Source organism: Vidua macroura, chromosome 6 (genome assembly GCF_024509145.1).
Source record: "Vidua macroura isolate BioBank_ID:100142 chromosome 6, ASM2450914v1, whole genome shotgun sequence".
Lineage (NCBI taxonomy): Eukaryota > Metazoa > Chordata > Aves > Passeriformes > Viduidae > Vidua > Vidua macroura.
This window is the reverse complement of record NC_071576.1, coordinates 15,181,826-15,194,851: the sequence shown is the minus strand read 5'-3', so window position 1 is coordinate 15,194,851 and position 13,026 is coordinate 15,181,826. Positions and strand designations below refer to the sequence as shown.

Genomic DNA, 13,026 nt, shown 5'->3' with positions numbered 1-13,026 from the left:
CGCTACCGTCGCCACCCCCCGCGTGCGCGCCTGGGCGCCGCCATTGCCGCGTGACGTCACTGCGCGGCGCCGGCCGGGAGCGATCCCGGGGGAAAGCGGCGGAGGCCGCGGGAATGGCGGCCCGAGTCGGCGCCTACGGCCGCGTGTCACCGGCACTGCTCGTGCAGAAACAAAGATTTGTTATTCGCCCTTGCTTGGGTGTTCGTGTGCTCCTGTTTTTAATGCCTTTTGCGGGTAGAGTTACGTGTTGCAAATCGCTGCAGGAAAGGAGCGAACACCACCGAGGTCACAGCAAGGTTCTTTACACCTCTTGTGTGATCCACGCTCTTCGCAGCCATATCGTACCGTAGAAAGATGACGAAATAAATTATAATGGAAGGTTTTTGTTTCTTCTAAAAGGCTGGCTGATGTTCAGAATAGCGTCTTGCTATGAGACGGGGAGAGTGAGTTAAAAACCAGGAACTTTGTAGGTGATAGAGACTGCGACAATAGGTTCAAATACAATTACAGCAACACTTACAATTATTTCTTCTGCTTGGTATTTGCTGGTCTTTCCTGGTTCTGTGAGAAGATGGGAAAACAGACGGTTGTTTTGTCTACCTTTTTTTTTTTTCTTTGAATGTTTTAAGGCCAGTCAGGAGGGAGCAGAGTCACTTCTGCCACCACAGCAAGCATTGCTGCCCTGTGAGCTGAGGCAGTGACTTTGGCACGTGGCAAAAACCCCCACCTCAGCTTTGGGGCACTTACAGAATTCAGTTTTCAGACTCCCCCTTCTTGTTGTGCATGGTTTACATGTTTTACGTGGGACCTTTTACAGTACGGCCATCAAACCTAATTTATGTAGTACTGAGCTGGGGGCAGTGATGGCCAAGGGGATTGTCTCACCCACAGGAACTGGGACTGCATCCTAATGCCAGCCTTAAGAAAGGGTCTCAGCACTCTTCATGCATTCCTTCATTAAAAGTACCTTTCCCCACAGGTTGTTTAGATTCAAAACAAGTGACAAAAAAGCTTGTTTACAATATTTTTCTTTTTCTCTCTTCTTCTTTACTGCATATAAGCAAAAGTAAATTTGGAGAAGCAAAAGAAATACATTACTCTGAAATTCTGGTGTGGTTGACTTAACACTGACGCTGAATAAAAATAATGAAAAAAACTTGGACTGAAAAGTTCTTAGCTCTTACTCCTAGGTATAATTATATGTCCTTTTGTAGTTGTAGAATTTCCAGCTTTGTCCTGAAAGAAGGATTTAATGTGGAATTGATTTGCCAAATTATGTTGAATTATGCTTTCTAATGTAATTGTGGACATGTTTTTACAGGAGATAGGAGTATTCTGATTTTTTCTGTAAGAATTCATGTGAGGGGTGCAGCTGATTTTCTTCTTGATCAGTACTGAGCTCTATATTCTAGACTGAGGGACTGAATTACAGGCCCTAAATCTCAATTTGAAATTTGTTTGTAATAAGCAATGAGCTTCAGAACAGCCTACACAGACCTTGTGACTTTCTCACTGCCAGGGTGTGAACTGGTTGTGCAAGAGCCATTTGGTTGAGTTGCCTTGAAATGGGATAACCAAGGGAACTAAACATTTGCTCAGTATTACAATAACAGTAATCTTTCTAAGCCTTTGTAACATTAATCTTTCTGAGCTTTTGTGACCTGAAAGAGGCCCAGCTTTGGTATGTTGTGACAAGGCTTTGTCAATGAGAAGTTCACCTTCGTGTCCTAACAGAGAGTCAGCTGTTAAACTCCTGGTAAATACAATTCCATTATCGACAGTACAGAGTGAACTCTTAGTAAAACTATAAATTAGACAAATGAAACAGGTCTGCTTTAACCCCCTAGGGCTTCTTTAGATCAACAGTTATTTAAATACCAGGAAATTGTAAATTGAAGATAATGACCTGTAGTAATAAGTTAAGGAATTATGTCATTTGCTTGCATAACTCATGTCAGTACATGCATATTTTGTTACTTTACCAATAGTTTCCAAGGTATTTAAGCCAGTATATCTGAGAGCCCAAGAGAACTTGAAGGGTTTGATGTCCTCATTACAGAATTTTACCTGGTAACAGATCCTGTTCTTCCCAGCTGTAAATTTACATTCCTGCAGATCAGTAGCCCAGGGATTGTGGTTTGGTTTCTACTGTGCAGTATTACATAATAGATATTATATGTTTTTTTCAATTAATATTTTGATTTTTTATAAAATAATGAAGACTTTTCCGAGGAAAGCTTAAGCCAGAGAATGTTTTGACCAGTACCTTCAATTTTGGGATTCATGTAGCTGAATTCAGCATCAGGAACAGTTAAATGTGCATGTCAGCAACTGATGTAGGCTTTCACTTAGTAATCAAATTCTTTGGTTTCTCTTTTTTTTTTTTTTTTTTCCCCTCTTGCAGGAATGTCAGTATGTGCTTAATTGCTGATTTGGATAGCTATTTCTGCTAACAAAAGAATGTCACCGTACTGTGATTTATATTAATACTCACAGTGCACTGTGCACCTGAAGAACATGCAGCTGCTGGCCAGTGGGGGACCTGATGCCTCCTGTGCTTTGCAGACTGTAAAATTTGCTCTTTTTTCTTTTCTGTTATGCAGCCAGGTGAGGCTTCTTGTCCTGGTCCTGAAGTGGCAAGGTAAAGCCTTGGTTCTTGGGCTTAAGGCCTTTGCTGTCATTTTCAGAAGTTCTGGAATACTATGCTAGGACTGACAAGATCTTACGGCATAGCACCATTTGTTAAACCTCATTTGAAAATATATGCCCCTTTGCCTATGCTGCCTTTTTTAACTTTCTCTCTGTTTGTTCTTCCAGCTTCACAAATACATTTCTTACTCACCTGTGTGAAGCCTTTTGTCAGACAGCATTCCCTCCTCCTTCAGGGAATGTGTTCATAAAGCCAGGAGAACAAGATAATCTGTAAGCATGAGATTTAAGAGTACTGCCATGTTTAGTTCTAGTAGCAAAGACTTTTTCAAGTACAGATTTATCAAGGTGAAGATTTTTCTGTGTGATTGAAGAATAGCAAAGACAACTCCATTTAATATGAGAGAAACATTTGGAATGGTTGCAATGCTGTCAGATGCACTAGATACTTCAGAATGTATCTTCAAGGGAATAATGCTAAAGGAAGTTATGAAGATAACAGGAAATTAAATAAAAGTCAATACTGGTTAACTGTTGCCCTGTTCTTTTAAAAGTTTTCTATGCCTTCTGATGTTTACATATTTCTACTAGAGTTCTCACACACTGTTCATGTAAATAATAATTGTTTTACATTCTTCTTTGTGAGAAGAGAGAATTAATAGACTTAGTTTGACCAGTGTGGTTAGAGAAGTAAAAATTTCTTCCTCCAATCCACTATCACTTTTTAAATCCTGTATATTACAAAGTCAAAAATAAAACTTCTTCTTTTCCTTCTTTTACATCTTAAGTGAGTGTGTGAGTTATTTCATCTTGTAGTATGACAGTTAACCAAGGGGAAATGGGAAATCAAGCTATGTAACTGGTTTTCTGGGCAGAAAAAATAAAGTGCATGTAATCTGTCTGGACAACCTCAAAATATTTTTCATAGGGGAAAAAGGAATAGGACAGAACTTCAAGGGGAAAGAAGCTGGCTAAAGAGGAAGGGAAATGCATGTTTCTTTTGGAGGAGCACATTGGTGTGTATATTGATAGATTAACCTATCAGCTATATGGAGTTTGCTTGAGTTTCTTAAAGTCTTGTGGACTAATCTTATCTAATGAATAACTGTGATACAATATTAAATTTGCTGATGACACAGTCATTAATACAAAGGAGGATTATGATATCAAGGCTGATTGAAAGGACTTTGAGAACCAGTATAACTGGATGAATTGTATTACCCAAAGTACAGCACTATTCAGCTAAAGCTAGTACTGAGAATGTATACCATTAAGATGGGACTTAATTAATTTTAGGTCACTGTGGATGACAGTAGTAATTGACCATAAGATTAACTGTGAGCTGCCAATGTAGTATATTTGGTAAACTAACTCCTGTGCAGATATTCATTCTTTGCAAGAGGCATTATTTCCTAGATAAAATTTTATTTTCAATATTATATTCTGATCACCTTAATTCAAGAGAGGTGAAGTCAAAGTGCAGCAGATGCCAAGGGAACTGCTAGGGTGGTCAGGAGAATGAAGAACCTGTTTTAGGAGTGAAAACTAAATTCTGAGCTTAGCTTGTTTAATCCAGGATTAGAGCAGATATGACTGCAGTCTTTAAATACCAGGAAAGGAAGGATAAAGTAAAGGACACTAGCACAAGAAGAAACTTGGTAAACTCACCAACAGTAATTTTATTTAGGAAATCTTAAGTTTCTATGGCAACTAATGAGTAAAGAATACTTGAAGGCAAAAAGTTGTTAGTTTTAATATAATATTTGACATGAGTATGACAGTGTTCATGGTTGTCATAGCAAGGAACTGGACTCATCAGCTTCCTCTTATGGAGGAAGAGCCAGTTTTTACAATAGAAAATAATTCATTTAAACTTTGTAAAGTAGTTGGGTATTAGGTCCTACTGCCAGGTAAAAAAATCATACAAATAGCTGGAAGATTTGAAGAAAAACAACACTTTCTGTTTTCTCTGTTGTTATTCTATGTTTTTGCATGTGCTTTTAAATACTTTTGGACAGAGGGCAGCAGATTAGACGCTGCAGGAGCACATTACTAGTTCTCAGAGAAAGGGTGAGCACGATGACTGTGATCTTACAGATTTTATACGTTATATAAAAATAAATTTAAGGATATTTTCCGTGTTCTCATAAAATAATCTATTTGATTTTTTAGATCTTATTGGAGGGAACCAAGTTACAGGAAAGAATATGAGAGACTAGGCTACAGATGAAAGTACATGGAACACAATCCAGTGCTTTTCCCTTTATAAACCATTTGTTTATATAGCTGTTACAATGAGATGACTGAAATGGCAAAAGAACAATCAAATTTTTTCTGCAAATGACAATAGTGAAATGAAGCAACAGTTTCTTAGCAACAAACTGGAAAATATGCTAAGTAATATCTTTTTCCTACTGAGGTTTGTGTGTGCTACATTCCAAACATTGTTCTGAAGTAGATTAATATTTTTGAGCATGTTTCTTTTATATTATTCTTGTTACAGGTTTGCCTTGACACGGGGATTTCCTGAAGAACCACTGTTCATGGCTACATTTTTACTTGGAGAACAAATGGAATGAAAACAACCTTGTTTTGTGAGGCTAAGGGATTAGATTGAACAACAAAATTGCATTTTTTAAGAGTCTGGTGGACTATAAAAACCAATTCCAGTCAGAGGTCACTCATTTGGAAATGGTGAGTGACAGCTGCTGCAGCTTTGGCTGTCTCTCAGTGGTGGTAAACAGACAAAATTGTAAATTGAACTTCTGCACAGTTCAGGTGCCGAGTCCTGAGCAGAACCGTAATTACACAGTGCAAAACCTACATCATGTACATTATGAAATGGTATTTATTTTTCTTTGGACTATTAAATGAGAGAAAATGGGAAATAAAGAATGATTTTTTTCCCCCAATGTAATTAAAACATACTTTGCTGAATTTTTCCTTCTTTTTTTTTGGTTTGGCTATTGCGTGAGAAATTCTGGCTCTTAATCACGAGCATGCACATTTTGCCTGAAAGCATTTATTGGCATGTCTTTCTGTGTCCCCCAAACCAGTTCCCTCATATTTCAGCTGATTCAGGCATTGTGATACATTCTGAGACCTCACAAGTTTTCACGTGAATAGTTTAATTTGCAAGTAGATTATTTTGGTAAACAGGTACGGTAAGAAACACAACTTTTTCAGAGCAGTTTCCAGAAGGCAGACACCTCACTGCTGGGTAGCAAAGGAAAACTGTGCATCTGTCCAACCTGACAAATCACTTCACCCCAGAATCCTTAGGTAGAGTCAGAGTACCTGAAGGATCCTTCAGGTACAAATTCCTTCCATCTGTGTTGTCTTTTTTTTTTTTTTTTTTTTTTTTTTTTTAAATCTTCCCCTGGATTGAATTTAGCGTTCATTGCTTTAGAAGGCATGAATAATACTCTCTCTCTTCTTCTGCTAGGTATGGGTGCCACTTTCCCAGTGCTCTGCAGTTGTCTTCCTCAAGGAAGGATTATTTGAAATCAGCCTGGTACTGTCTTTCCAAGGTTACACAGCTCCTGTGTTAAAATGAAGGTTCTGGTTCACCCTGGATTTCACTAAAGCAGCATGAAATAGCTCTTGATTCTAATACAATAGCTATGACAAGGTTGGAATGAAGCTGAGAGTAGAGTTTTATTTGAGAGAAGAGAGGAGTGGAAAAGGGAGGAGCTGAAAGCAGCAGCAGTGGAAGGGAAGACATACGTGACTTTAATCACAGATGAGAATGAGAGACCACTTGCCTGCAGGTTTACTGTCAGAGGGGATTCATTTTTATGTATGTGGTTTTGGAACAAAATATGTAAGCTTTCTTTCTTCTGCCAAATGTATGGGTCAAAATGAGATCTGTTTATATTTAATCTAATTCCTTCTGTGTTCTTTATTCTAGTCCAGTACTATATTTATTGGAAAAAAAAAAATTATTCTGCTTTTCACATTTCCAGGGTTATTTGTAGATGTCTTTGACATATCTACAGATTTTAATGGGAATCATGTCTGCTCAGTGTTTCCTGGACTGAGTTAGAAGGACAGCTTTTTAAAGGCAGTAAGGAAGAGATGTTTTTCTAAATGTTTACACATTTACAAAAAACTCTCTTCCTTAGTGGCTTATAAAGTTTATGTAAAATTTAACATGAGATATTTGCCTAATTGCATATTTAAACTCTGTGTTTTTCAGTCTTTAAAACTGAATTCTGGAATTCCTTGTTTGAAAACTGCATTGAGTTCCTAGTTCAAGGCATTCTAAAGAAAATACCTTTGATCTCAGAAGATCTCTGTGATTAATGAGAACTACTTGCAAGGTGAAATAACCACAGATTGGCTGTGAAAGAACTTGCAAAAGGATTTTCCTAACTGTCTGTGTTTGGGATTTCAGTATGTTTTCCTAATACTTATCATTGGCAGAAGCCTGCATGCCAGGACTCTATATTTGAAGAGGGAACATTGTCTAAAACTCATTTTTAATTTCCTCTTGTAGAGCTAGTTCCTTACCTACTCCGAGAGGACTTAGGTTCAGTTACAGCTATTCATTATATTTGCTATCTAATGATGCTCCCTGGTTAAAAAGATTTTGCAAAAGAGATGTTCAAAAAAGTGTTTCTCATTTTAATTCATCATCAGGCCTTAAAAATTCCAAATGGTTTTAGTTTTCTATTACATAACAATTTAATTATTTATATGTAAATTGGATTAGATTTTTCTGCTAATAATTCTGTTGTACATTTGAAATTAATGGACATCCTCTAATTTTTTAATGTTTTACTGGTTTATCTGAGCACAGGATTTAGCCTAACTGGTAGACAGAGAAGTAACACGTAGGGGACAATGTTTATTATTTGCTAGATAAAAGCTGAGGTGCTTGCCAGTCACAGAATAAAAATTAATAAGATTCTGGCTAATATAGCACATAGTATCATATAATCTTTATGATTTCTGGAATTACTTTTAATCTTGTATCAACAAAACTTACTTGGTCACGTGGGCATTTCCCAGGGATAAAAAAACATCGCACCCCCTCAAATAAGCCCTTGTGAAATATTTACAGGTTTTTAAATTTCTGCTCTTAGTGTGGCTGTTGTGTTCAGATAAACATTGCAAAAGCCACTGTCTAGAGGTCTGGTGAATTACTTGCGTCAGTAAATGCTGAATCTAACTCTGTATGATGATTCTTGTCCTGTATGCATTTTGCATCACTAACCCACCCCAAAAGAAGCTCTCTTGCTAAGTTTTTAAAGATTTTCCATGCTTATTTGAATATGAATCAGAGGTAATTAGCATACTTTTATTTTGAAAAAAGTACTCTCCCTTAAGCCCCCAAGGCAATCCACATTTGTGAGCCAAAATGGTAAAGGCATCCAAGGCCTAATTGCATATATGAGGAAAACTATCCCTATTGGAATCTCTCACTGCTGTGAGTGTGAGGGTGTGCAACCTGGGTCTAGAATGCAGAAGGTGAAGAATGAGAATTTGTGAAGAGTGTGATGACTTCGTCAGAGTTTCACAGTTTACTGCCAAAGATGTATTTTTTTTTTTTTTTTAACATTAATATAAAAGCGTTCATTGGGGGAGGAACCTGTTTTGGACTTTTCATTAAAAGCAGCACTTGTTTTCAGTTTCTCCGGTGTAATTCTGCTTTGACACAGCTGTGAGACGGGCGACACTGGTGGGGGGTCCCAGCGCCGCTGGCGGGGAACGCGGCGCCCCCCAGGGGAGGGGCCGAGGAGCAGCGGCCGAGCGAGGGGCAGCCCCCGAGGCCGCACCGCGGCCGGGCAGCCCCGCGCGGGCCCGGGCGCTGAGGGGGCCGCGCCTCCGCGCGTTCCGCCGCTGCCGCGCCCGGCGCTGCCCTGCCCCGCGGAGGCCGCGGTAGCGCCGCGTTGCCCCGGAGACCGGCTCGGCGGGGCTGGAGCTGTCCCGGCCGGCGGCTGCGGCGCTCACCCGGGGAGGGAGCCGAGGGGCTGCGCCGCGGGACGGGGGCGGGGAGCGTCACTGCACCACGGCGACCGTCCCTCCTCCCGGGGCGGGCGGAGAGGCGGCACCAGGGCACCGCGGAGGGGCTGTTTCGCTCCGCTCCGCGCCCTGCCCTGCCCTCCTGCCCCGCCGGTGAGGCGCGAGCCCGCAGCCGAGGGCTCCGCCCGGCCCTTCTGCCGCCCGGGGGCTCCCCGGTACCCGCGCCCTCGCTGCGGACAGCGGTGGCCAGCGACGAGGGCAAACTTGGCTCGAAACTCCCGCCCGCCGAGGCACCAGCGGCCGCAGCGGGCTGTCGGGGCTGCGGGCGCCGGCCCCGCCGCCTGCCCGCCCGGGCGGAGCGGAAAGTTTGCCGGCAGGAGGCTGGGCGGGGGCGGCGGCCGCCCGGCGCTGCCGCAGTGTGCGCGCCGAGCCGGGGCTGCTGCCGGCCGCGGGAGCGCCGCGGGGCTTCGGTCCTGCCGCCCTCCGTGCGATGTGAGGCTCGGGGACAGCGTCGGCTGCCGAAGGCTTTAGTTGTTACATGCGCCCAATAATCTTCTCCAAAATGGATTTTAGTCATAGCATTTTTGGATACATAGAAGACCTGCAGGAACTAACTATTATAGAGAGGCCAGTACGCAGGAGCCTGAAGGTATATACCTCGAAAAAGAACGGTGCTTTAAAATCCATTTTAAACTGTGTCTGTTTTAATTATGCACAAATAAGCGAATAGACCGGGGTTTTTTGTGGCTTTTTTTTTTTTAACAGCACCAGGATATGAAACATTGTTGTCAGTCATTTTAGAATAAACAATTTCGATTTCTATGTAGCAGGGATTTGATGTTTTCAATATAAGATTATCAAGATGGGAACAAATAGACTAGCTTGGATCTTTAGATGAAATTATATGCCACTTATTTAATAGTGATAGTGTCTGACTTGAAACTGTACTTCTCTGGCATTCTATCTTTTCCTGGTGAAAGATTTATTTGATTGAATTTGAAATGTTGGCTAGAGGTTTCATGAATAAATTCAGATTACTCATTAAGCTCTCCCTGTATGTGTGGGGAGAAAGGGGTTGTTTTAAGACTAAAACAGTGAAGTAGTCAGGCATTGTAAACTCATAATCTCTATTTCACACTTGACAGACGCCAGAAGAAATAGAAAGATTGACAGTTGATGAAGAACTCAGTGATATTGAAAGGGCAGTTTATCTACTCAGGTATTTCCTAAAGTGTTGCTGTGAAACATTGCTGACCATCATGTTTACATACAGCTTTTTTAGTGTTTTACTCTTCACTCCTTTAATTTTCTGTCTATTAGTAGTTCTTTCACCGTCAATTATGTTAAGCATACAGACAGGCAAGATGAAAATAGGTACTGTAGTTTACAAAAAAATCACCCTATAATGGGGGGGTGTGTGTACATGTATAAGAATTTCTGAGCTTTTAATATGTTCCTCACCAGCACAGAGTTGTACTTAATCATCTTTCCTCCTGCAGTCGATTTTGCAAGATTCCCTGAGTGTCAATGTTATTAATACCAAAAATTCAGGGGGTTCATACTCACTCCAAGCAAATATTCACACATGGGCAGTTAACACAGGTTGGTAACACAGCTGTTCTAGCATCCTGTGTGTGTTTGGACTTTCAGACGAGAAAACTTGAGATTAGTTCTATAGTACTTAGAAATTACTGTAGGAAATACTGTGTTAATACTTCCCTCTGTTCTGGTTTTCATCATCCTTGTTGAAAGTATTTATTTGCGGCTATTTGAATAACTTAAATTTGGTAGTTTAAAGCATGAATCTTTCAACTACTGTGTAAGTCATCTTTGAGCGTACAAATGTTCTGGGTGATTTTGAGTTGAATATGCATTTTTAAACAATACCTAGTAATTGGAGAACCAGCTGCAGCTCCCTCTCAGTTTGCTTATTCGGCTATTTTAAGTGCTTTTCTAGTCTATGCCTCTGCTCAGTATTTAGAATAGATATTCTTGGTGGTAGAGTTTTCTCTTTTTGGGGTGCATGGCATTATTTTTAAGTTATCATTTTTGTCCTCTGGTACTGCTTTTGATACTGACTTCTGTTTATGGATTGGGTGTTTTTTTATGCTGAAATTTATTAAATAGAGGATTTTAAAACTTGCTTTGCTCTTAGTTGCTGTAATCAAAGCAGTCTGTTAACTGTAGAGAAATTTGGAGGAAACAGTTTGCATGTGGTACCTATCACTGAAAGGATGTGTGTCCATTCTGGGTTTTACCTCACAACAACCAGCATAGGTGATTTTTTTTTTTTTTCTTTCCCAGTGTGGTAGCAAATTTCTTTGCTCTTTTTCCAGTTAAAGACCACATTTCCAGCATATATGTCCTAACCAGTTCATTGCCTTTTTAAATGGCAAAAGGTTCCACTTCATGTCTTTCATTTTATCAATTGCTTTTCAACCTGGCCTTCTCCTGACATCTTTATCTTCTCTACTTGAGCAGCTGTTCGAGACATAACATTCTTTTCCATTTAATAAAACATTCATTTTTCCCTCTGCATTGTTCTCATTGCTGAAAGGTACCTTCAACTCTGCTTGGTAGGCTTTTTGTAAGCTAGTCTTACTGTGCGTGTATGTTAATTCAGTAATCCAGTGGAAGCTGTTGCTGTTGAATAGCATGTTGCTGTCATTGTACTGAGTAGAGTAAAAGCAGAATTGAAAAGCTGCCTGTAACCTAGTAATACCTTTTATAGACTATACAAGAGTATGTGCTTTTGGCTAGTCAGGAATTTTTCATCTATTTTAATACAATATACCTGCCTGTTGCTGTTTGATAGTAATGTCACTCCAGTCTTTCTGTGCCTTATTTTCTCACACAGATGCATTATTCACTGTCCTTCAGGTTGTTCCTTATGTGGGACTAATCTTGATCTTATCCAAAAAGCCACTGCCTTTTCTGAAAATCTGTCTATAGAAATAGCTTTGCTGAGATTGAAACAAATTGTTATGACACCTCTGTTGTATCCCATTTGGAAAGGATGGTGTTATCTCCATATACATTAAAAATATACAAGAACAATAATAGAAAGCAGATCTCTCATCTTAAATATCTACAGGTGACACCAAAACACTACTATTGTCACAATGTCTTTTGTATTGTCATTTGCTTATTGCACCCTAATCTGCAAGTTGAAGATTTTAATTTGCTGAGGTATCGTCAGTGTTGCTTGTACAGTGCAATGGAGCTGATTAATAACGGATAAAACCTTTGTACGCTACAGCAAAGCTAATGTTTACTAGTGATTTTCTGGGAAAGTTCAGAAGGAGTCTTCACATTTTAAAGGCTTTCATTCTGAACAAAAAAAACTCAACCACTTTCTTCTCTTTTCACATCCTTTCTTTCTAAAACCTCTCCCCAACTTCTCCTCCTCTTCCCAACCTTTGAACTTGGATTTGCTTATATGCAGAGTTGTTGTATGATTGCTAGATACTTGTTTTTAGAAGATTTCTGCTCCTGAAGTCTTTTACTATAGTAGTCTGAAAATGGGTGCATTGAGATCCATGTTGGAGAGGATAGATTTTCTTTTTTTTCCCTAGTGACTGAGTCTTACTTACTGTACATATGAGAAGGTATTAATTTCCAACTCTCAGAGTTTCATCAGTTATTCTTCTCTTTTCACTTCTTGTGTTCTTCACTTCTCATTTGCCAGTAGTACCGTACAGTTTTTGGTGTGGTCTTTCACTTGATATTGTAAAGTTAATTGCTTTGCTCATCTGGTATGTATTTGTAACCATCTAATGAGTATTTCCACAGTGTCTTGTCTGTGTCTAGCCATGATATATGGTCACAGATTTTGTAAATTTCTGTTCATTGTGTTCTCTTAAGTATGATATAGTTATAAACCTACAAATGCTTTTGGCACGTGGTAAGTGCATTGATACTTTGATCGTGTGTGAGATCTCACTTCCAAGAGACATGATTTCATTGTAATTGTTTTTTTGTGGTTGCCTATCATAATTTGGTTTCATATTCTAAAGTGATAATTGTAATTTTGATAATCCTGAAAAGTTAATCTCTCTCTCATTATTATTTCTAGTCAATGTCTTTGCTTTCAGTCTCCCCTTTTGTGCTAGTACTATTTTTCAGATAACTATGTAATGAGGTAGATTGATAAGATCTAGCTAAAGCTGAAAATTTCTAGTCGCATTAATTTTCAGATAAATCGACTCTTTAATTTGCTACATCATGTGGATATAGAAACAGTTCTGCAAGCAAAAGGAGAGGATGTAGTAGCTCTCCTGGTGACTAGGGTTACTTTAATACGACTTGAGCGTAAGTGAACTTCTGCTTTAAATTGCTGATTCCCAGAATACTCAGTTTTAATTAGGTACCATTCTGCAATTAGACTGAGCAAGTTCTAATTTAATAAGA

At 39.6% G+C, this 13,026-nt stretch overlaps 1 protein-coding gene across 3 annotated transcripts in view; it reads left to right on the top strand.

Annotated features, from left to right (window-relative positions):
• Positions 1-9,150: 9,150 nt before the first annotated feature.
• Positions 9,151-13,026, top strand: part of PPP4R4 (protein phosphatase 4 regulatory subunit 4) — a 58,861-nt gene continuing 54,985 nt past the window's right edge. For all 3 annotated transcript variants that reach the window (XM_053980864.1, XM_053980863.1, XM_053980865.1), the window contains exons 1-2: positions 9,151-9,265; positions 9,762-9,835. In XM_053980864.1, coding sequence (XP_053836839.1) covers positions 9,155-9,265; positions 9,762-9,835 — 185 coding nt within the window. In that variant the 5' untranslated portion in view covers positions 9,151-9,154. The remainder of the gene's footprint in view (positions 9,266-9,761; positions 9,836-13,026) is intronic.